The sequence below is a fragment of the Heterocephalus glaber genome, unplaced genomic scaffold (assembly GCF_053883595.1).
Source record: "Heterocephalus glaber isolate CG9 unplaced genomic scaffold, H.glaber_assembly_v1.0 deba00001608, whole genome shotgun sequence".
Lineage (NCBI taxonomy): Eukaryota > Metazoa > Chordata > Mammalia > Rodentia > Bathyergidae > Heterocephalus > Heterocephalus glaber.
In genome coordinates this window covers 33,685,092-33,708,447 of record NW_028258379.1, presented here as the reverse complement: position 1 = coordinate 33,708,447, position 23,356 = coordinate 33,685,092, and the positions used below count along the sequence as shown (strand labels likewise).

At 53.7% G+C, this 23,356-nt stretch overlaps 1 protein-coding gene and 1 long non-coding RNA gene across 6 annotated transcripts in view; one reads left to right on the top strand and one right to left on the bottom strand.

Annotated features, from left to right (window-relative positions):
- Nucleotides 1–11,468, bottom strand: part of Clmn (calmin) — a 91,097-nt gene extending 79,629 nt beyond the window's left edge. For 2 of the 3 annotated variants that reach the window (XM_013066653.3, XM_004837009.4), the window contains exon 1: nucleotides 11,303–11,468. In XM_013066653.3, the coding sequence (XP_012922107.2) occupies nucleotides 11,303–11,384 (82 nt within the window). In that variant the 5' untranslated portion in view covers nucleotides 11,385–11,468. The remainder of the gene's footprint in view (nucleotides 1–11,302) is intronic. The other variant, XM_087195524.1, reaches the window with a different exon arrangement.
- LOC110345851 (uncharacterized) lies at nucleotides 10,413–18,583 on the top strand. 3 transcript variants are annotated; one of them, XR_015445127.1, is made up of 3 exons: nucleotides 10,413–10,595; nucleotides 16,161–16,477; nucleotides 18,250–18,583. It is a non-coding gene; the product is annotated as an uncharacterized LOC110345851 (long non-coding RNA). The 3 variants fall into 3 exon arrangements; XR_015445126.1 differs by lacking the exon at nucleotides 10,413–10,595 and adding an exon at nucleotides 11,605–11,806 and having other exon boundaries at nucleotides 18,250–18,582; XR_015445128.1 differs by lacking the exon at nucleotides 10,413–10,595 and adding an exon at nucleotides 11,814–15,523.
- Nucleotides 18,584–23,356: the final 4,773 nt, after the last annotated feature.

Sequence of the window (23,356 nt, the reverse complement as noted above, 5' to 3'; positions counted from 1 at the left end):
GCTACTGCCACACAGTCTCTACAACGTGATTCCTGAGTGTAGACCTCGAGTCCCAAGCAGTAACTGAGTGATTCACCTCATTCATTTGAGCCCCTACAAAACATCAGCCACTATACCCAAAACAAAATCTTTTCCTTTAAAGAATTCAAAAGGCCCTGACTATAGTAGATGTGTTCAACATTCCTGACTTCACTGAATCCTCTGAACAGTACCAGGAGGGCATCACTCTTCTTAAACTCACATTGCAAATGCAAGAGACCACAGCACCACCAGGACATGCACGATGGCTGAAGTTGGCAGCCACCAGGGAAAGGAGCTAAAACCAAGTCCAGGCCTGGCTTCGAACCCCTTCTCTTTCTGCAAAGACAGAAAGGCCATGTTTGCTCAGGTTTTGTTCTTACGGATCCACTGAGGGCTGCAAAATAAAAAGGCATCATTTGAGCAGCACTGCTGTGTACTGATTCCTTCCTCGGGATTCGCTGGAGCTCCCCTTCCGGGAAATCTGACCCAAGCCCAACTCTAGCAGATCGGATTAGGTCAGCCTGGCCATGTCTGATGGACGGATGGGCAGGGGAACTTTTTCATCCCGCCAGAAGAAAAGCCTGACTTTAAAAGCCTGGCAGAGCCATGTATCCCCGGCAGCCTGTGGCTCAGGGCTCAGGTAGGTTTCTGAGAGCAAGCAGGCAGCCTCTACCACCAGCCACCCAACCAGCCAGCGAGCGCGCCTTCTGCAGCCGGGCTCTCCTCTCCCTCGCTGTCTATGTGCCATGCGCAGCCCAGGCTGCAGCTGCAAATATCACACCAAATGCACACTGGCTTGTGACAGTGTTGAGGTAAAACCCCACTGGCCAAGCTGGGAGGAGCTTCTGGCCCTGATGCATGACCCTAGGCCTGGGGAGAATGCAGGGGATGTGTTCACTGGAAGAAATTCTCTGCTCTGCAGTGCACGCCCAGGGGGCCCCACCTCCAGATGCAACCCACACTCTGGCTTCTGCCTGGACATGGCCAAAACAGAACAGAGTCAACAGGTACTGTCAGACTTTATGTCTTCAAAGCCAGGGTGACTGTGACCCTCACTCGCCAGCTTCCTACCTGGCCGTTCATTTGAGGTATCCAGTTTTTAGTCCCTAATTCTTAAATACGAGAAGACAACCAAGATCTATGAGGCAGCTAAAGAAAGAAATCTCTAACGTGAAAGCCCCAGACCAGACAAAGGACAGATGCAGCTCTTCAGGAAGAAGGAACACTCAGCACCACCCGCAGCATGTGCCAGGCTCTGCTCCTTCACCTCCAGACTTCACGCAACCATCACAGCTCAGAGGCAGGCAGCAGCATCATGCTTCCCATTCCTCAGTGAGGTGAGTGAAGAAGAAAGATGCTAAACAATGTCCCCAAACCCACGAGTCGGTAAGTGGCAGGCCTGGGCTTCTGACCCAGCAGCCTGGCTCCTTGCTGTCTACCATTGCTTCTCCATGCTCCAGCCTGGGCATCACTGCCCATCACTGCTGTCAGCGTGGCAGAGAAGACTTCCCAAGAACCAGAGCTCCTGCCAATTAAAAACGCAACAGATTAAAGCACGGAAGATGAAATAGATAAATTCTCCCAGACAGCAGAACAAAAAACAAAAAGACAGGAAATAGAAAAGATAAGAAAATTAGTCCAAGAGGACTGATATCAAATTGAAGGAGTTCTGGAAGGTCAGAGAAAAGCAAGAACAGAAATCGTAATGGAATAATCCAGGAAAATGTCCCAGTGAAGGACATTCTCTAGATGCAAAGATCTCACTGAGCATTCGACATAAGGGACAAAAAGAGACCAGGGCAGGTCACCTTGAAGGCTCAGGACACTGGGGACAAAGAGGGTCCTATGAACTTCCAGGGAGAACAGAGGAGGCTGCATGAGTTGATGGGGAGTGACTTCATCCTCCTAAGACTAGGAGACCTTGGAGCAAGACCTTCCAAACACAACGGAAAATGATTTCCAGCCTTGAACTTGATGAACCAATTGGTGCTAATGCACCAATCAGGAATTAGAGGAGAATAAATGCACTTCCTCAGCTTCAAGTTCTCCAGACACCATTGCTCAGGAAGGATGTGCTCCTGTCTTCAAGCAAGAAGGAAGCAGTTGATGAGCCCAGCAGAGAGGAGTGACTGACAGACCAGATGAACAACTAGGCCCCCAGTGTGGAGGGCAATATGCCCAGACTGGGGCAGTGGAAGGCCCCGACTCGCCCAAGAGAGGTCTGGCAGAGAGAATTCACCTGGTGCAACATCTAGAATAATAAGCATTTGGGGATGAATCCATAAGCACATACATCAGCAGAAGCCACCCCAAGGAAAACAAAAAGCAGAAGAGGAGGGGGAACGTGATCATGCTTTACGACATAGCTAAGCTCTGAGTAGCACCAATCTAGTCATAACAGGGCAAGCTCAATTACTGATCTTACCCGAACTCTGAGGGAAATACTGTATATTGGGAAGTGGGATGGGACAGGAAGGAAGAATTGAGGTTAAAGAAGTAAAGAGGAAACCTACATCCTTACCTACCATAGCAAGAAAATAAGCCAGAGTCTAGAACCCCAAACTCAGATGTAGCCAGACAGGCATAGTATTTAGAGACATAGAAGAAAACACCAAAAACCATCAGCTAAAAGCATTTGCAAGCTGTAGCCTCCAGGGAATGGGGCCACTGTTTTTCATACAAACCTGAGGATGGGGAAGGAGAAACAGACATGGTTGAAAGCATGTGAACTCAATGAATGTTCTAACAACCAGGAGATGTAGGGATTTTAATCTCTTTTCATTGAAAAGTCAACTATCAGGTGTAGTTATCCACAGCCAAACAATACTAAAAAAAAAGGCTCCAAGACAGTTCTGCCAGAGCCCAAGGCCCACATCTGCCTTTGATTCCATATTCATGCATCCAGTAGATAGGAAGTGAACACCCACAATGGCCAGTGTCCAACCCCATGGGACTTCTGGTCTACCCCAGTCCCACCAAGGACAAAACCAAGGGTAGCAGCTGATTTCTGCTGCTCCCCTTCCTCTCCTCACCTACTCTGCTGGTCCATCACTGGACCTGTGGCACTGTAGAGCCTGTGTCCCCCACATGCATTCGAAGGCACTTGCCACAGTACTCGGAAGAACTCAACACACATTGCCACCCAGGGCAACAGTCTGCTCTCCCAACCAGACCTTTGACTCTGATTTGGAAGCTTATCAAGTTCTGTTTTGTTTTAGATCAGAGTCAGGCTGAAAGGCAGGACAGGCTGGGCCTCAGTGTCTGCATCTGTACAGTGGGGATGTAACACCAACCTCAGAATTAAATGACATGAATTGAACTTAATGACAACAGAGATGACAATGCTTTAGAATCTGCCACTGCCATCACACAGCCCAGGATGAGGTGACAGGATGGTGGCCTATGACTGCCTGTGGTCACTTCTGCCAGCATTCAAGGTTATGGGAATTCCGCCTCATAATGGGCTCCCTGTCCCCACTCCTCAGACCTGCGTGGGCCACCACCCGCTGGGCACCATCAGTTGAGCATTCACCCTTGACTCTGCTGCACCGTGAGGCCCCTGAGTGACTCTCAGCAGAACTGGCCCACTCACTGGACCTGCTGATGTCTTGCTCCTATCCTTCGTCTGTGTCCAAGCTTCTTCCTGGGCATCAGGTCAAGCACCTTCTCCAGCTGGTCCTTGACCTAGCGCTGGCCAAGTCTTGCCCTCCCCGCCAGTTCAAGTCCCCATCAGTCCCCTTCTTACTGCCCTGCCTCACCATCATCTTCCCAGACTCTATTCAGTTCTGGTTCTAGGTCAGCTGCCTGGTGTTCAGGACAGCCTCACTCAGCCTTAGTTTTGGGGTACAGATAATAATCTCCACTATTGGGGTCACTGGGAAGACTTCAAAGGGCATCCTGCACTATGGTCATCTCCCCAGCCCCATAATCACATCAATGCCCTACAACCAATAAAGACAATTCTTGACTTTGTGGGGGTTTTCTTTGGTACTGTGGATCGCACTCGGGTCCTTGCACTTGCGCAGCAGGCAGAGAAACCACTGAGCTAAATCCCCGGCCCACAATGGGAAAGGGTATGACAGTGAGTGGAGGGGGCCGTCCAGTGCAGCTGGAGCCCAGTTCATTCCAGGAAGGGCAATAGAGGGGTTTTTATCCCACAAGCAGAGATCTCTTATAGAGGAGGACATGGTGAGAGAGATCTCAGGCTGAAGGGCAGAAACCGGACCAGAGGCATGGAAGCAGGGACATCTGCACTCCAAAGGCCCACACAGAGGACGCCTGTAAAGAGGAGTAAGGAAAGGCCAAGGCTGGAGAGATCCCAGACAGACCAGGGCCAGGACTGTAGGGACTGGAGGTGGGTTCATGTCCTCCCACCCCCCCACCCCACCCCACCCCACCCCACCCCACCCCACCTCCGGCTGGGAGGTCATTTCTGAGCCCCCTCTGCACTGGACGCCCCAGTTCTCAGCTCAGGAAGGGCTCAGAATGCTGCTTTTTAAGTATGTCATAGAGGAGAGGATTAAAAATAGTTTGAAAGAGGTGAGGTGTATAAATATCACAAAGGCTCCTGGCTGCATGGAGAAGCCCCCGGGAGAGGGAAGCTGGATTGGGGCGTGATGTCATTGGGCCCTGCGGGTCCTTCCAGTTGGACCTGAGCTCTGTAGGAGCTGAGTGGGTCAGGGGTACTGATTACCCCAAAACAATCCCAGAGCTTCTACAAACCCCTACTTCCTCCTTGGCTTTTCCTCATCCTTGAGGGCTCTAGAACATAATCTCCAAGAAGTAGCAGATCCCAGTGCTCAAGAAGGGCAAAAGAACAAGGGCCATGTTGTCATTTCTACCAGAGGCACGGAAGCTACCCCGGGCACAGCCCTCTGACAACAAAGCCAGGCTGTGCCACATACAGCAAGCATTCTCTGCTGCTGTACCCATACATGGTTCCTCCTTGCCACATGTCCCCAGTCTGGGTTTAGAAAGTACAACCTCCACCATCTTACAGGAACTCGAGGCCTTGGATGCTTGGACCTCTGGATCCACATCCTGCTGTGGTAAGAAAGGTGTCCCTGCCTCCCGGAGGTGCTGGTATGACACCAGGGCCTCACCCAGCTTTTCCCTGGGCAACATTCACAGGCAGCAGCAGTGGGCAGGCAGCAGTGCAAAGCTAACACCTCTGTTCTGAGCCTCAAGGGCATCTTGGTGACCTCCATTCCTGAGTCACTTCCAAGACAGACCACCCAACTTGGTGAAAATGATTATCCAAGAAATGGACTGGACCAGTACCTAAATTAAACACACACACACACACACACACACACACGTGCGCCCTTTGGCCGAGAGTACTTCACTAAGTTTCTCCATCTTTGCTAAGGCTGGGGCTAAGTGATAAGTATTTCTGGTTTTCTTCGTACTTCTCTGTCCTGGTGCAAAAGCAGCCGTAGACAACATGCAAATGAATGGGTGTGGCCATGGCCCAATAATACTTTATTTACAGAAAATGAGTGGTGGTCCTCTTTTAGCCTGTGGACTGACGTTTTTGAATTCCTACTCTGATAGGAGAACATTAATAAATGGAAAGGAAAGGCACTAGCAAGGAAAAAAACGCTGTCAACGATTCTTTGAAGCCCTATTTATGATTTTTGATCAGCTGCTTCTAATTCCTTCCATGACTGACACAATCTATCACTCTTAAAAAAAAACGGCATGAAGAAGCAGACAGGAAAAGAGGTTTCTATGGGAACAGGGAGTTCACTTTTAATGATTTGATCACCAGCAAGACAATCACTTTATTTTTCTCTCTCCCTCAGACGTGGGGCAGGCATGACCTATGGCTTGTTGGGCAGGAGGACTTTGTCCAGGGCCCCCGAAATGAAAGGCCAGTGTTGCACAGGTCAGCAAGGGCAGTCCGGGAAAGCTGGGGCGCTGAGGCGAAAGACCGCCTCCCCCGAGCGGGGGTCTGGTCCAATGTGCACCTACCCATGAGGCTGCACGGCCGGGTCAGCTCAAGGCTCTTGGGATGGAGTCGAGGCCACCTGGCGCCTGGCTGCCAGCAGACAATTTTGTGGTGAAACCTCTTCCTAGGTCCATGCCAGCGGGACCTCGGGCTTCCGTCTCCCTGCTGACAAACCCTTCATAGCACAGCTTTGCTGGGTATCTTGCTGCTCAGCACAGGCACAGCCGTGAAGCCCTGTGTCTGCTCTGACCTGGGCAGTCACTAAACTCACTGGGCACTTTCACTGCCACGCAGCCCGATCAAAGGATGCCCACCCCATGCCGATGTGCACTTTCACAGCCAAGCTGGGAACCGTGGCCCTTTCTGCACAAGAGGCACAGGTGGAAGTGCGTCTCCAGCACTTGACAGCCACAAGAATCTGGGAATGCAGCCAGCAGTGCTCAGTGGAGCCAGAGTCCCACAGCGGCCAGCCCCTCCCATGTGCCAGGGACTAGAATGCAGATGGCTTCGGGTGGCACAGTCTGCCCAGGCCCTGCCACTCCTCACATCACCCTCTCAGGGTGAGGGTTTGAGCCCTGATAACCCAACTCTTTCCTTTTCCAAATACAAAACAGAAACAGCAAGTAAAAGGGGCATCCCAGGATCCCGAAGCAGGTTAGCAACCAAAGCAGGGCCCAGGCTCAGGCTCCTGGCTTCCTGATCTTGTGTGTGGTTTCTCATATCCACAGTGCTCTATGTGCAAAGCCCCCAAGAAAGATCTGCCTCAAACCCACCACTTTTTACATGCAATCCGGCACGAACTCAAAGCCGGGGACTGACCTACTAGGAACATACACACATAAGATGATTCATCCCCGAGAACCCAGCATGAGGCCCCAGGGCAGTGCCCAGCACGTAGTTTCTTGAGGACTGGGAAGCTCTGTATTGGATTTTCTCAAGGGTTTTAAAAGAAATCTCCAGTGCATTCAGTCTGACCTCCAAGAACCAGGGGAGGAGGGACAGAAAGGTCCCCTCCTCAGCTCCGTCCCTTCTCCGGCCAGGGACACGAGCAGCTGAGAGGGGAGGGCTCTAGGTACTTAGCTCACAGGTGCCGTGACACCAGGCCAAAGCAACCCTACCCATTTCTTATCATGGCATTCAAAGCCCACAATACTACTGCTCCTTGAGTGAACCAAGGCACGACCCAGTCACCACACTGTGCTCCAGCTCACAGGCAGGAGGGTCAGCTGCAGACCACGCACCTTGCTGAAGGCTTACAGGGGGCATATTTAGGTGGCTGGGGTGGATGGATGGCTCAGAGGAGGTGAAGCAAGGCCCAAAGCACCAAGCCATCAGTGTGGAGTCCAAGCAGCATGAGGAGGGCCTGGGACACCATGGGGGAGGGGGGAGGGGACACACAATTTGGCCATTGCAGAGCCTTCTGGAATACTCAGCACTGTCCTGCCTCAGAGCCTGCCTTCGGGCCAAACCAGTGACTCCCTACAGGGCTATGCAGAAGTCAGTGATCAAGTGTGCCCAGGTCCAATGTGCCCTCCCCTGGGAGGCCCTTCGCCATGAACTTAAAGCCCTTTCTCTGTATGCCGAGGACAGGCAACTCACAGGCTCCTCATATGGCCTGGGCTCCAATCCCAGCTCCACTCACAGGCCCATGACCTGGGCAAACTCAGCCTGAGGGTGGGAATGTGGCATGGGGACCAGCAGCCAGCAGGGCTGATGGACACTGCCCATGGGCCAGGAGCGGATCTCTCTGTCCCTCCCCAGCTCAACCCAAACCCGAACCTCCACCTGCCCAGCCTGGCCAAGCTGCGCTGGCACAGGAAGGCCAAGAATGAGCATCCGTCCTCAAAAGCCCAAAACGGAGCTGATCCCTGTGCTGCCAGAGTCAGGCAACCCGAGCCCCAGTCTGGCCAGGTGCCCACCACAGCTTTTTGCTTCTTAAGGACAGCGACTACAACCAGCTTTTCATCCTCCAGTGTCTCCAAGATGTGACGATCTGGGCCCACACCTGTGAAGCCGGACGGGGAAGGGGTGTGGATCTGGGGCCTCCTAACGCACAGGAGCATCTTCTAAACCCTGGCCTGATCCCCATTTGCCACCCTGCAGCAGAGTGAGCCCGGAATAGGTGGAGCACTCAGCAAAGAGGGAGAGGGCAGCAAAGTGGCCTTGGCCTCAGAAGGATGCTGCAGCCCTCCCCGCCACAGCCAGCAGAGCTGAGGCACAGACCAGCTGCTGGACACCTCTAAGCTCAATTCCACCCCACATGGCTCCAAGGAACCAGGGGCCACCAGGCAGGGGCCACCAGGCATAGGCCACCAACATCCTGCAGTTCCATCTTCTCTTCTCTTAAAAGGTCAGCAGCTTGGGCCGCCCCCATCTCCTTGCAAGGGATCTTGTGAGGGTGGCATGGGCAGTCTGTGCCCAGAGGGACAGGAAAGCCTTTGCTTACTAACATCTTATGGCCATCCCTGCGAGACCTCCGTCTGCAGCGTGTCCCATGGGGAGGGGGGTGACAGAGCAACAGGTATCCTGGGCCATGCTTCTCGTCCAGCTGACCTGACCCCCACAGGCAAGTCAGGGGTCTTCATCCCAGCGCGCCTTGCAGGGTGGTCACCCAAATCACAACCCCAGCTGCACGGACTCCAGAACCCCACAGTTGTGGGGGAGACAGACGAAAGCCCTGGATGAACAAGTGAGCAGAGGCCAGCACAGGTCCGAGTCAGCTTGCATAGACAGATACAAGGCAGGAAGACACATGTCTATTACCAAACCACTCTTCCCAGAAATGCAATGTTCCAGAGGCCATAACCTCTGGGCCATCTCTCATTGCTGACCCCAGATCTGCCCATCCAGGAGTCCAGGACCAGGAGAGAAGACAGACTTTCTGTAAAGCATCAGGACTGCCTGACCCTGACAGCAGCTGCTGCCTGCAGATCAAGGCCCTGAGTCCTCCTGCATCCCCATGATTACAGATTCCTGAACTCCCACTCTACCTGGCCGGCCACCACCATGACCTCTACTACCTGTGCTGAGTCAATGCAAAGCTTATGAAGCGGCCCCTGGCCTGGGCATGGCCTGCCTCCCTAGTTGTCACCCACCTGAATTCGCCAGTGGCCCCCATCTGATCATCCAGATGCATCTAGCCGGCCCACACCCCCGGCTGGTCTTGCAAATGCTCTGAAACTTGAACCTGTAGCTGGGACTTCCTGAGAGCCACAGAAGCAAGGGGAGGACGTGTCTGTTGAGCACCCAGGGAAAAGTTGGAGAAGTTAGCTTCCCACCTCACACTCTGCTCCCAGTCTGTGCTCCACAACACTGGAGAAAGAGCAAGCCGCTCGCCCCAGCAGCCCCACAGGGCCGACCCCCTCCGAGGACATGGACCGGGCTGAGTCCCCTCAAGACACCTCCAGACCACTCGGCCCTCAGTGGATGGACAGACCACCCAACAGCAGCCCACACACACTGGACCGGAACTCAGCAAGAAAGAGGAACTTCGATGCCAACCAGCACACAGATCCGTCATCATCCCAAGAAGTGTGGATCTAAAGAAGACACACTGCACCCTCAACTTGATACCAACTTCCAGAGGCCAAACTAACCCATGGCAAAACGGATCAGAGCAGTGGTTACCTTGGGGGACAAGGGACGTAACCGACTGGGAAGGGAGTCAAGGCAACATCAAAGGTGCTGGCAATCCACATGGTGGAAATTACATGAGTGGACCCATACCTACGTGTGTTGAGCTTACACCTGTGTTCATTATACACATATGTAATACATACATATGATAGCACATGTACACACTTTATTTTTTCTACAGCAAAGCCCAGTGATGTTCAAATTGTAACTCATAAACTCCTCAACCTTCAGGACCCACCTCAAGTTGTCCCCATCCTGTCAAAGTAGAGGCTCATGTGGCTGAATATCCCTTCACAACACCTGGCTTTTCAGCTGGGAGTTGATGCTGCAGGAACTTGTTGCAACAAGCACCCGTTAGTTAGTATGTGCTCATTAAATATTGGGTGACTCCCTGGATGGACAGACACACACACACACACACACACACACACACTCATGCCCCGCCGACAGCCCAAACTAATGTCCACCCCTAAATACGATGTTGATTCTTCTCTGGCAACAAGACCTGAGGTTCAGTTTATTGTCAAAAGGGATAGTTTTCCACATGCCCAGTCCAACCCTTCTCCTTTGACACAAATCACAGCCAGAAGACAGCAGAGAGGCCCAAAGCACACTCAGTCCCCAGTGCCCACCCCGAGTCCCGCTCCTGTGCAGGTCACCTCTGCCTGCATGTCCTTGCCCAGCCTGGGCGGAGCAGGTCCACGTGAGCTCCGGGCCACATTCTATCAGGTGTAATGTCTAAACCCGACCACTGGCCGGCCCCAGCCTGCACCCCAGGCTTCCCCGCCCCCAGCAGGGAAGCAACTGCATCTTGGCCGGACTCCTGGCTGGTTTCCAGCCACTTCAACCTCCAGAAGCCCAAACCCGCTGGGGAATGGGACGGAGAAACTCCCGTGCACGGGGCAAAGGACGTGAAGAGGCCAGAAGTAACCTTCGCCTGCTTCTGCAGTCCCTGAGGAAAGCGGGCAGAAATGCACTCGGGGCACGGGTGGGTTTTCCCCGCTTCAAAAGTCTGTGCTTTCTAAGTGTGCACCCAGCACGCTCTTTTGCAAGAGAAACAGCGTCTTCCGTGGCACTGCCCGCGGCAGACTCGCTGGTCCCCGGTTTCTCTTTCTCCCGGTCGCAGCTTCCTTTAGGTGCACCCTTGGCCAGGCAGGGTAAGGAAGGGGAGGTCCTGGCCCCTCCACTCCACGGAAGTCCTCAGCCTGCAGGGCACAGGAAGGTCCCTTGGCTCCCACCACTTCTCTGCGCCCCCAACTCCAGCTCAACTTCCAGGGGCGCCCCCTTCAACGCCCCTAGCCGCAAAGGTGCTCAGGAAGTGTACACACACACGCACACACGCACACAGCTGCACTTTTCCTCCCCTCCTAACCTGGGCCACCGCCCCCATGGGCCCAAGCACAAACTTCTCCAAAGTCGCTGCTGTGGCTGGAGGGAGGTGGCGACGCCCCCCTGAGGAGCCCTAGACACACACGCACGCACACGCGCGCACACACACACACACACACACACACACACTCGCGCGCGCGCACTCGCACGCACGTGCGCCGCCCCACCCCCTGGGCCACTCCAAACCGGAGGGGGCCCAGTGACGGGGCCGGGGGGCCGGTGTCCCAGCCCCGCCGAGGGCGGCCGCACGAGGGGAGGTCGGGCCCGGGCCGGGCCGGGGCCGCGCTCCCTCGGCCGGCCGCCTACCTTGCAGGTTCTGCACGCGGATGTCGCTGATCTGCCCGATGAGCTCCTCGCGCTGGAACCAGTCCCATTCCTGCGCAGCCATGAAGCGCGGGCGGCGGGCCGGGGCGCCGGCGGCGGCGGTTGAAGAGCGGCGGGCGCGAGCGGCTCGCACCGGGCGAGGGCGCCGCGGGGCGGAGCGGGGCGGGGCTGCGGCGGGGGGGGGCGGGGGCGCCTGGCCTGCGCTCAGTGCCCCACGCGGGGGCGGGGGCGGGGGCGGGGGCGGGGGCGCGGCCGCGGCGGGAGGAGGCGGGAGGAGGCGGGCGGAGGAGGCCGAAGGGCTGGAGGAGGGGGCCACAGCCGCGGACTTTCTCCCTCCCCCTCGTGCGTCGGCGGGATTGTTGGGGCGCTGGGTCCCGGCCCCCGGATTGTGATGTTTCAGGTGGCGGTGGGCCGGGGGACGCAGCCCGGGCCCCAGGACCTGGTCCCCAGGTCTGGTCCTGCCCCCAGCACCTCGCTCCCGTCGCGGTATGGACCCCGCCCCCCCATCCGCGGGTCCCCTAGGACCCCGTGGAAAGCAGCTCTTCGCGGAGGGACAGTGCCCAAGCCCTGCCCTGACCCCTGGAGGCCTGGGACACTGGCAGTGGCCTGGGTGGGGGCAAACTCAAGTGGTTGGAGATGGGTTGGGGGCTCCTAAGTGGGGGCCTCGTGGAGAAGGAATGGCCTTTTTCCTTGTTCTGGATGGTGGAAGCCATTTCCGGCCCCAGTTGTGACCCCAGGTTCTGAGAGGGGTAAGAAACAGCCCAACTCCCAGGAGCTGCGGTACCTCCCTCACCTCCGATGTCCTCTGACAGGAAAATGCAAGGATAGGCCTTTCGGCCCCTCCCTTCTGTTAACTCTTGAGAAGTCCCGGGTTTTATCTTCTTTGGGGCCCACAACTCCTGTGTCTCTGGAAAGAGGGAGGCCCGGAGACGTGGAAGTTACCCAAGGCAGAGAAGTGACCTAGGAGCAGGAGGTGCCAGCCACGTGTTCTGAGCTCAGGGCTCTGTCCCTTTCTAGAAAATGGCTTTCAATATGGCTCCTCCACAGGGTAAAAGTGGTCAGGGTGTGCTGAGCTAGCTGGTCACCCAGGAGTGAGGTTACCCTAGGGGAGGAGGGGGTGGGAATCACCACAGGAGCTCCGGGAAGGGGTAGCCAACTTGGGGGAGGACCTGGGGTGGAGGCAGAGGTCAGCACGGGACTGACCTCAGGAGGAGCAGAACCCCCGGGGCCAGGGCAGGAGCCGAGGCGTGGTGGGATCTGTCCAGTCACTGTCTTGGTTCTTAAAAGCATGGTCCTGTCACCCTCCAGGAGCAGGGCTGCCTCTTCCTCCTGCAGCCAGGCATCATCCTTAATTTGCCCCATCTGCTAGCCACCTCCCTGTTTTTAGACTCCAGTCTATTTTCTGTAATTGCTGTGGGCCAAAGTTGCACAGAAAATCATTCTCTTCACGAAGCTAAGAGCAGAGACAGCTTCCTGTCCATCAGGAAGTGGGAGGCAGAGAGCCTGGCTGAGACCTTGTGCTGTGGGCTTGAGCCACTGGACAGGCCACTCTGTGTGACACCATGATGACTGACAGAGCCTCCTGGGGTGGAGGCCACATCGCACAGGCAGTGGCAGCTCCTGGGCTGGGAGGATGACCATCGCCACTGATTGAGCACCAAGTGTGTGCCAGGTGCGGTCTGGAAAGAATTTCAGGTGGTTTTCAGAGGAGCATGGAGGCCAGCCCTGATCACGAGGGTGGACCCCAACATGGATTCACTGAACTCTGGGGCACAGAGGCTCCCATCAGCCCTGGCTCCCACTTGATTCAGTAACAGCTGCTGCAGGTCCTGGCCACGCAGTGCTACAGTTTGGATGTGTTTAGACCCCAAGCGTTCACGTATTGGAAGTTGGGTCCCCCAAGTGGCAACTGGGGAGACTGTGGGACCCCTGAAAGGTGTTTGGGACATCTTGGGTCTGCTGGGGATGTTCCCCTTGGAAGAGAGTAAAGTCGTTTTCAGAGGTCTCTGGTTGTCCTTGGAAGAGTGGATTGGTATATAAAGATCAAACCTCACTGCTTCTGCTTTCTGGGTTCCTGGCTCCCACGAGATGTGTCTCATCCCACGTGTCCCCACTAGGATGCCAGCCACTGTGAATGTAGTGTGGCCAGGGGGCCTTTGCCAGAGCTGGTGCTGTGCTGTTTGGACTTTAAACCTCAAAAACTGTGAGCTAAATAAGCCTCTTTTCTTTACAAGTTACCCAGCTTCTGATGCTTACTTATAGTAACAGAAAGTAGACTAATACATCAGGTCACCTCCAGGTTTTTGCTTGATGTGTTCCCCTTGAATGCTATGCCCTGATTCCTCCTCTCACCTTTGCCTAGTTTATTCCTTCTCTATCACAACCACCTCAGGAGAACTTCTCAGACACCCCGGGCCAGCCGAATGCCTCCCGGTACCACTTCCATGGTGTTAGATACAATCTCACCCTGGGGCCCCGTGTCCGCATTGCACATTGTGCATACTTGATGGTTCCTCCATAAACGGAGAAGGCTGTGAAAACAAGGCTGTGTCTTTCACACGTCTCCATTTGTGTACTTGGTGTACTAGCCTGGCACATAGACGCCTCCATGATGAACAAATGCATGAATGAATGACTCTAATTCTAGGCCTGAACTTAGGAAGTGGGGGCCAAATGAGCACCAGTTGATCCTCATGTCCTAGGGCCAAGTAAACTGGGAAGTGGTCAAGCCATGTTTGCAGTGGGAAGGCAAATGCCAACCCCCATGTCCCCTTCCTGGTGTGCACAGCCTGCGAGGGAGGGGTGTCTGACTCCAAGGGACTCGGGAATTTGGCCTCTTTGTGGACTAACAGTGCTCTTCTTTTACGTTTTTTTGGGGAAGGAAAAGTACGCTGCCCGAATCCTTGGCTTCATGGCGGTTTCCAGACACCATGCTTACAAAGTTGCTGGGTTCTTCTAGAATCCTTGACCTTGTTTAAATCTGATTTCGGCTGAGGGAGGGACTTGGAGTCAGAGACAGGACGGAACCTCTTTGAAACTCCTGGCCCCAGGGCTCTTCTGCCTTTGTGTACAGGACTGAGTTTGGGCAGGAAGCCCGGATAGAGGTTTACATCTCTGCCCCCAGACCACTGTAGGAACTAATAGAAACTACAGAAGCGAACCCCAGAGTTCCCTCCCGGTGTCTGTCTGGACAGAAGTGTGATGGGCTGAGACAGAGGCGTTGCCTCTCCACGCAGCCGTAACCCCAAGGCCAGGCAGGCAGGGGTCAGATCTGCCAAGTCAGCTGTCCAGGATGGGAGCGTAAGGCCACCTGGCTTTGCCCTGAAGTTCTCACTACCGACTCTGCACCCAGACTGGTGCTTAGCTGTGGAATTAGTCATATTAGGCACGTGTAGGTGACATTTTTCAAGTATTATTTCATTAAAATAATAACTCATCACCATGTAAACATCTTTAGGAATTTCAAATGATGCCCAATTAAGAAATTGTAATGGGGGGCCAGGGATTTAACTCCATGGCACCACACCTGCCTTGCAAGTGCAAGGTCCTCAGTTCAATCCCCAGTACCGAAAAAAAAAAAGAAGTTATAATGGGGGCCAGTATGGTATGCACACCTGATATCCTAGCACTTGGGAGGCAGGAGGATTGTGCTGAGTTCAAGGCCAGCCTGGGCTACATAGTGAGTTCATAGCTAGCCTGAACTACATAGTGAGACCCTGTCTAAAAAAGGTTATATTGGATCCTAGCTAGGTTGACCAATAATCATTCTTCAAGAACATCTGGGTAGAGCACTCTACATTATGATGTCACTAGGCTGCACTATGACATAAAGACTCCTCATTTATTCATTCAGCAAACATCAGTTGACTATCCATTCATGGCCTGACTATGCTCCAGTGTGGCCTGGTTCCCAACAGGACTGGAACAGGGCTCTACCATTGTCCTTTAGTCCTGGTGTGGAAAGGTTTGGGCAACATGAGGCCGGCTGTCGGGAGCTGTGCAGGGCTCAGTGACAGGAGAGTGGTACAATGCAGCCTGTACCTGTCAGCCCGGAAGTGCAGGAGCCAGGCAGGCTAAGGAATTCTGCAGCACTCTGCACACCTCCGCTTCCAGTACACACTTCCATGTGCCACCCACTCACCTTTCTCTTACTGTTACAGATACCTGAGATACTCAGCTTAGAGAGAAGGAAAGCTTATTTTGGTGCATGGCTTTATTATTATTATTATTATTATTATTTTATTATTTTGTACCGGGATTGAACTCAAGACCTTGCGCTTGCGAGGCAGGCATATTAATATTATTATTATTGGCTTTTTTGAGACAGGGTCTCATTGTGCAGTTCAGGCTGGCCTCAAACTCACTTTGTACCCCATGCTGGCCTGCAACTCATCATGTTCCTCCTGCCTCAGCTTCCCGAGTTCTGGGATTACAGGCATGTGCCATCACGCACACGGCTGGGCTCGTGGTTTTCGAGCTGAGTCTGTGATTGGTTGGCCCTGTTGCCTTGACAGGAACATGTGGCAGGGCACAGCCGGTCATCCTGTCTGTGTTTGGGGGACACCTGAGATCCGAACCAGAGCACCCACTTTGCTGTACCCTCCCAGAGATGCCTTGAAAGCGGAACTGTTGGACTCATGTTGACCAGTGCTTGACCAGCGTCCATTGCGAGCATGAATAAAGTCCATTTACGCTTTCCCCATGACTAACTCCTGATCCTCCCAAGCCCTGGACTCCTAAAGAGCAACAGGGCCTCTGCTGTGCTGGAAGAGTCAGGGTTTGGCCTGACTGCTGATTTCTTTCTGCTAAATTTTACACCCCCTTTGCCACCTTCCCCCAGGACCCCGTGGGCCATGAGAATGGTAGATGCTGAGACACAAGACTCCAAGAGCCAGCACAAGGATGGAGGCTTGTGACACAGCGCGGTGGACAGGAGTGGAGGGGCCAGTCCTGCTTTGGCTCCTTTGAGCCGTGCGGCCTCAGCTGTATTCCTAACCTCATTGCTGCCATGGTACAGTGGGGTCTCCAGACTCCACCTGGTTGGATTGTGTGAGGACAGAGACCAGCATATGGAGAACCCAGGCTTTGGCCAAAGCCAGATCATTTCCACAGCACGAGATGAACCACATTTGGAAGAAGAACTGCTCCTGAACTTGGGCGAGTACCTGTAATGTAAAAGAGTAATGTATTCTCAGAGATTTTATTAACTTTTATAGTGTGGAGGTGTTGGTGGGTGGTTTAAAAATTCTGCTTTCCTAAGTAGACAGCACCGGATGCTGCAGTTTCCACAAATACAACCCTTCATTTCTCCAGGGTTTGAACAGTCAAAGGCGGCCTCCCTGGAGACAGCATGGCTAATATTTCGGTCGATATGAGAATTCTATTTAAGGAGTGTACCTTTTCCAGGGAAGCAAATGATAAACTTTTTGCCCCATTAAGAGTGAGATATTGGCAATATAAAGATGTAGAGGGGAGAAGATACTATGCAGAAAGAAACTACCTAGACGAGATGTTTGCAGAAATATGTATAAATTTTTTCACCTTTTGAAATCAAAAGCAAACTCTGTTGCTGATAATCTGGAGCAGGATTCTTTTAAAGTCAGCGCTTGATGCAAATAAAATCCCTGGGCCGGCCCTGAAGTGCCACTCACTGCCTCAGTGCAGTTTAATTGAATTTAATTGCATCTCTTGTCTTCCTGTGTGCTGACATGGAGAACTGTCATTTCCCCAGGACTGTGTCCATGCTTTGCATTTATTACCTCACTTAGTCCAGCAACCTTTTGGAGTACTGTTATCATTCTGAGTTTTATTGGTGAGGAAACTAAGGAGAGAAAAGTTCAGTAGCGTCCTGAGGTCACTTCAGTTGCAGTTCAGCCACGATGGGACTCACACCGGATGCTGCACAGAAGCCAGGTCTGACCTCTCCGTTCAGTGGCAGCAACCTTTGGTCCTTTGAATGGGTGAAAGTTACTAAGTGGGACCACTCCAGTTAGAAACACACTGGGGGAGGGCGCCATCGGAACAAGACCAGTGTCACCAGAGCAAGGGCACTGGGCCAATCCAGAGCAAATGGAAGACACCCCAGGCTGGCGTGCATCCCTCCAGTCTGCTCGCTTGTGGAGGGAGGTTGGCGAGCCCTGGTGGAGAGGAAGGGCAGGGAAGGGTGAGGCAGGTGAGCAGAAATATGGGCACAGAACTGCCCAGTTGCAAGGGTAGGGAGCTGGGAGGGAATACTGCACCAAGCCTTTTTCCCATGGCCCCCAGCGCCTGGCCTGCAGGAAGGAGGCTGCCTGGTGTTTGGAGCACCACACCGGCAATCAAACAGCCAGCACGGGTTCAAATCCTGACTCTCCACTTCCTTCCCTGAGGCCTTGGGGAAGCAACTTACCCCAAAGGGGCCTCAATTCCTGCCCTTTTGACGTGGGGCTTGCAGACCCTTTCCCGGCACAGAGCAGGCACACACAGCAAGGGCCACTCAGTGTGCTGGGGCAGCTGACAAGCCCTGAGGGCTGGTGTCACTCAGAGCTTGGTCCCTGGGCCCGCAGGACTGTCCATCCTGGCTCACCTGAGAAGAGGGCCCTGCATGGTCCAGGTGGCCAACCACATTGTGTAAGTACTGCTTACCTTAACAAAGCAAATGTGCATGCAGCATCTGTGCCAGACCCTCTGGAGCCAACTTAGCAAGCTATTTCTGAGCCAGCTCTTCTGTGGAGCAGGATTCCTGATGATGTCACTTCAGGTCCAGGGTGCTGGTCACAGCTACTCAGCACACCCATCCACATCAGGCAGGGTCGAGGTGAGGTAGGACAGAAATGATAAAGACAGGGAGAAAGGGGATAAGGATGAATCAGAATTTTTAAATTGTGCTTTTAAGAAAAACTTCAGCTTTGGAACATGAAAGTTTCTTAAGCTTTTTTTTTTCCTTCCAGAGAACTAAAAACAAAACAAAAAAATTTCTAAGAGTCTTAAAGGCACAGCAAGTTTGTAAATTGGGTGACACCTCCGCCCTCAAGGAAGCCACAGTTATTCATGAGTAGCAGACCTCGACTTCAGCACACATGGAAATGGTTTGCATGCCGACATCGCCGGCCAGGTGGGTGACACCAGATGGTCACCGTGACCAACAGCAGGAGCACACAGCCTGGATCACCCATCTTGAAGACACCCCAGGAACCCATAAATAAACCAGCTTTGGATCATAAGGTCGCTCTCTCTCTGGAGGGCCCATGCTCTGTTTCTTTGAACATATCCTTTACATTTCTGCCAAATAACTCTTTTGCATCCCGAAAATTCTTTTTCTACAATGGGAGTCAGCAAGCCTGCAGTACAGTTCTACTAGTTAGGGTGGGCTCACAAAGCTCTTAGGATCCTATCTGAAGGCAGACGGAAGTGAGGTTCTAAAGAGTCTTAGTGTGGGATGAAAGGTCCTCCTGGGTCGGGCTGAGCCCCATCTGCTCCTGCCAGTCCCCTCCCTCCTGGGCCTGAATTTGGGCCCTTGCCCTCTCACTGGTCAGTTGGTTGTCTTCCCTGGGTGGGTCAAAAGCTCTGGAAGGCAGCTATACAAGGAGGTGGGGCTGCGAAGGCAGTAGGAGGACTGGGCCTGACCGCAGGGACACTGGCTCCCTGATTGCCAGCTGACCTACCTGACTCGCCTGAGACTTTAGGAGCCCCTTCTCCTTTGAGAATAGGGCTCATCTCCCCTAAACAAGACACACCCACTCCCTGCCCACCGGAGCATCGCCTGTCCTGGGGCTCAGTCACTCTGGAAGGCGGGAGAAGACAGGCTTTTCCTCTGTCCTGCCAGCTGCCCTCCCTCTGCCAGTGCCCAGGTCCAATATGGCCCTGCAGTGCCTGAACCCCAGAATGGGGTTGGTCATTCAAAGCACTCCCCTACAGGCTCTGTGAGCCCACCTACTCCAGGGAGGGGTGGAGACCTTCCCTGCAGGCCAACTGGACTGTGGCAGTTGCGTGTGCTGTTGGCCCTCGGGGTGTGCCAGCTCCACCTCTTCCTGGTAGGACTTGGAGTGACCATGGACACAAAGCTTCCTGGAGTCCCGAGTCTCACCTGTTAGTTGGAAATTTCCATACACCTGTCCTGGATCCCCGGAGGGACAGGTGGGGTGTTCAGCTGGGATGATGGGGGACATGCTCATGAGGGGGTGGTCTTTGTGAGTCATGCGACACTCAGGAGGAAGGGGCAGGAAGGTGCTTGAACTGAGGGTGCCTTGAGCGGCAGATGAGGGGACCTAGGGCTGGGCGAGCAAAGAGGGGTGGTGGGAAGGTGACAGAGGGAGCAGGAGGAGCCCAGTGGCAGAAGCTAAAGTGAGGACAGTGGGTTTGCCCAGATGTTCTGCCCAGATGTTTGTGCTGTGTCAGAGAAGTCCCTTGGCGTTCCACAGGCCTTCTTCCCTCGCTCCCTCTCTGTGCTCCTTTTTTCCTTCTTCCCACTTCCCTCACCAGGGCTCCTCAGAGCAGCTGCCTTGTGCCAGCCACTGTGCAGCGCCCCAGGGCAGTGGCAGAGAAAGAGGACAGACACATGGACATTCATTATGCAGATGAGCCCAGGTGTGCTGAGTGCCATGGAGGGAGGTCAGGAGCTCGGGACCATCAAACCAGAAGCTGTTCTGGGGGAGAGTGGAGACAGGGCGGGGTGCTGGGGGATGGCGGTCACCTGCAGTCACCGCTCGTTCCTTCACTCTGCGTCCACCGTGGGACTGGCTTTGGCCAAGGGACAGCAGCGAAGGTCACGCGCACATGGGCTTGGCGAGCACTTGTGCACGTGGACTTCTGTCTGCTTTTGTGGCACGTGGGGCTCTGAGGCCAAGATGTGAAGAGTCCAGCAGAGGCTGGTGGAGAGGCCACCTGGAAGTGTTCCCAGCAGCCGCGCACCAGCTGCCACACATGGGAGGTGCAGGAGACAGTCCCGCCCGGCACCAGGGCTGCATGAGCTGGTGTCTTCCTCCCCACAGCATCAGCGCATCTTGGTAAAGATTGGCAGAGACCTGATTTCCCATCAAATGCCCCTGTTCTCTAGGGTTTCACGGCTTGCGATTTGCATGCACCAAGTGTGCTCACCTGCTAAAAATGTACATAGTCACGAAATAGCCCAAGGAAGCACACAACAGGAGGGGGATTTGAGGTTCGGTGAGAGGTGGTCATCTTTCTCAGTTTTTTTATTTTAGAGCGTCAGTTCCACAACAGTCTAAAGCCTCTTTCCCAGGCCTGTGAGTGAGGAGGTTGCCACTCAGTGGTGAAAGCAGCTGCTCCCTTCCGCACACCCCTGCCTGACTTGGGGGGGAAGAGGAATGCATATGCTCCGAGGAAGGGTGACCTTTTCCACTGAGGCCATGCGGCTGAACTTTGACAATACCTCTCTATTAAAATTGATGTTCCTCTTAACTGGCAGTGATGGGGACTGTTTCTTAAATGCTGCCAAACACAGTGACAGGTCCCAGGTGACAAGGCAGGGGTCTTGCTAATTCTGCTCCACAATGTCCCTGGCTACAAAGGGTTTCTGGCAGTTCCTACCTGTGAGCAGGGCTGGTTTTCTGAGGTCACCTGTCAGGCATCTGGGAACCAAGAGTTCTCTGCACATTGCCTGTGATTTCCCTTGGATTTCACACATCCTCCTGCCCTCAGAACTATTATTTTTTAAGAAAAGCAAAAATTAAATCCTTATTCCTCTCTAGGAGAGTGAGGGGGAAGCCGTGTCCCAGCATCTGGTCCCTTGTTCACTGTCAAACGACTTCAAGTGAATGCAGGTGATGCTCTTTCAGGGGAAAAGCAGAACCATGTGTGTAGCCCGGGGGCAGAGAGCAGGCGGAGGAATTCCACAGGGGGCCACGTGAGGGACACAGTGCCTCTCTGGGAATATGCCTCAGCCCCTGAAATGTGACTGCCACCGTGTCTTCAGGACCCATACCTGAGGTATCTGAGGTGGATGCCACAGCGTCCACGGCCATGGGACAGTCGAGCTCCTCTGAGGTGGCTTCCTGTGTGGGCAACAGGCTGCTTGTGAAGATCAGATGGGAAGCGGTGTCTGAATGTCCCTCTCCCTCCCTAGGAAGGAAGCACCTTCCGGCTCAGACAGGCAGCCACAAACATCGGTTCCTACCCTGCTCCAACTGCAGGGCTGTTGGCCTGGGGCATCATTCACAGGTGCACAGCTGCTCTGCACAGCTGCTCTGTGGTCCCACACGGACTGCAGAGATGGGTACCACTGTGTCCACCTTCAGAGGGGGAGCCTGAGCCTCCAGAGGGGAAGTGTAGGTTTCTCCCACCCAACCTCCATTCACACTCCTGATGAGAGTACCCCAAGTTCTTTGGGGGAACTGCCTCTTCCGGTGATGGGCCACCCTGGGAAACTGTCAGTCAAAGTGCCACCTCCTCCAGCCAAGGAGCGAACTGGAATGCAGCTCCGCCCATCGAAGGCACTCTCTGAATCTGAGTTTCCACCTCTAGCAGAGGAATGGAAGCAGTAAATGCCAGAGGCTGATTTGCCCAAGGAAGATAACAGTGGAGCAGGGAACTCTCCTATGGGTGTCTGCTCCCAGACCACTCCACTGCGCAGCAGGCTTACCCTGCCTCCAGACAGCTGCTTCTCTTCCTTTCACTCCCTAGACCCTGCCGAGCCTGCCCTTTCCCGCATGACTCAGTCCCACTGGGTTCTGTCACTTGCATTCCCTCAACTCTGGCTGACACAGGAAGTGCCTGTCCAGGGACACCGAGCTAAGGACCCGTCCCCAGGATCTCAGGTCAGTGCACTTTCCACTGTGCCACATGGTATCTCAGGCAGAGCCTTTTAGTCAGTGTGACAGCATCAGCAAGGGCCTGGTGATGGGAACACATGCCCCGTGTGAAGCACGTGGACACCCCCTACCAGATCAACCTCAGAGGACATTCAGCAGGGACACCACACAGAAGCCAGAAAGCCACACACAGCCACACACCCTCTCTGGGTGTAATTAATGCAATATCTGGATTGTTTCTGTCAGCAACCTACTTTGCCATGCAAGCCCTCTATTCATCATATATTTTTGAAACCAAAGCAGAGGCCTCTGGAACAAGTGTGCTCATTTACTGCACAGTGGTGCTATATTGATGAAGCCAGGACAATTTGTGGGGGAACAAATCCCCCAAACTTCCCGAAATGACCTAGACAGCATGGGAACCAAAGAGCAGGGCCAGGCTTGGGGGCTCTGAGTTGCTCTGGGGGTCACTCCCTAGTTGCCCATCTTCCTGGGCAGCCTCTCTTTGAAGTCACTGCTGGGACGAGGCGGGGAGCAGGCTCCAGACCCCTGCGGGTGCCTTAGCTCCTGGGAGTCCTGCCTCCACCTCGGGTTCAAAAGCTCCTTTTCTCTGCTCTTGTGCCCACAGTGAGAGCCTTTGGGCACACTGCGGGGGCAGAGGGCTGCTCCACCTCAGCCAAGGTGCAGCTGCAGCCAGTGTGACACGGAGCCCTGAGCCTGCGGTTGTGTTCCCTGCTGGTCTCTGGAGCTTGTCTTTTTTTTTTTTTTATTATTAAATTCTTTTATTGGTACATTGTAGGTATACAACACAATTATTTTTCAGTTATTATTTTCAAGGTACTTTGCCAGTTACTATGGAGAGTATTAGATATTAAAGTGGACCTTTCCCTACAGAAGTTTGTAATAAACTAAAGGAGATATCACCTTTAATTTTTTTAATTAAATTCTTTTGTTGGTACATTTTAGGTATACAACACAATTGCATTTCTCATTGGGAATCGTACCTTTACATAATGCATCTTGCTTCTTATTTTTTCCCCATTCCTAGCCCTCCATTCACCCCCTCCACCCTTCCCTATTTACAAAGACTTTATTTCCATTTTTTCCATTTCTCAGCATTTTTCCTTTCCCTTCGTTCCTTTCCCCTGCCCCTCCCACTACCCCTACCCCTTTGGACCTTTTCTTCCTATTTTACATTTTCGATTATTCATTCTAATCATTGGTACATTTTAGGTATACAATATAATGACATTCATCATTGGAAATTTGCACCTTTACATAGTCTCTC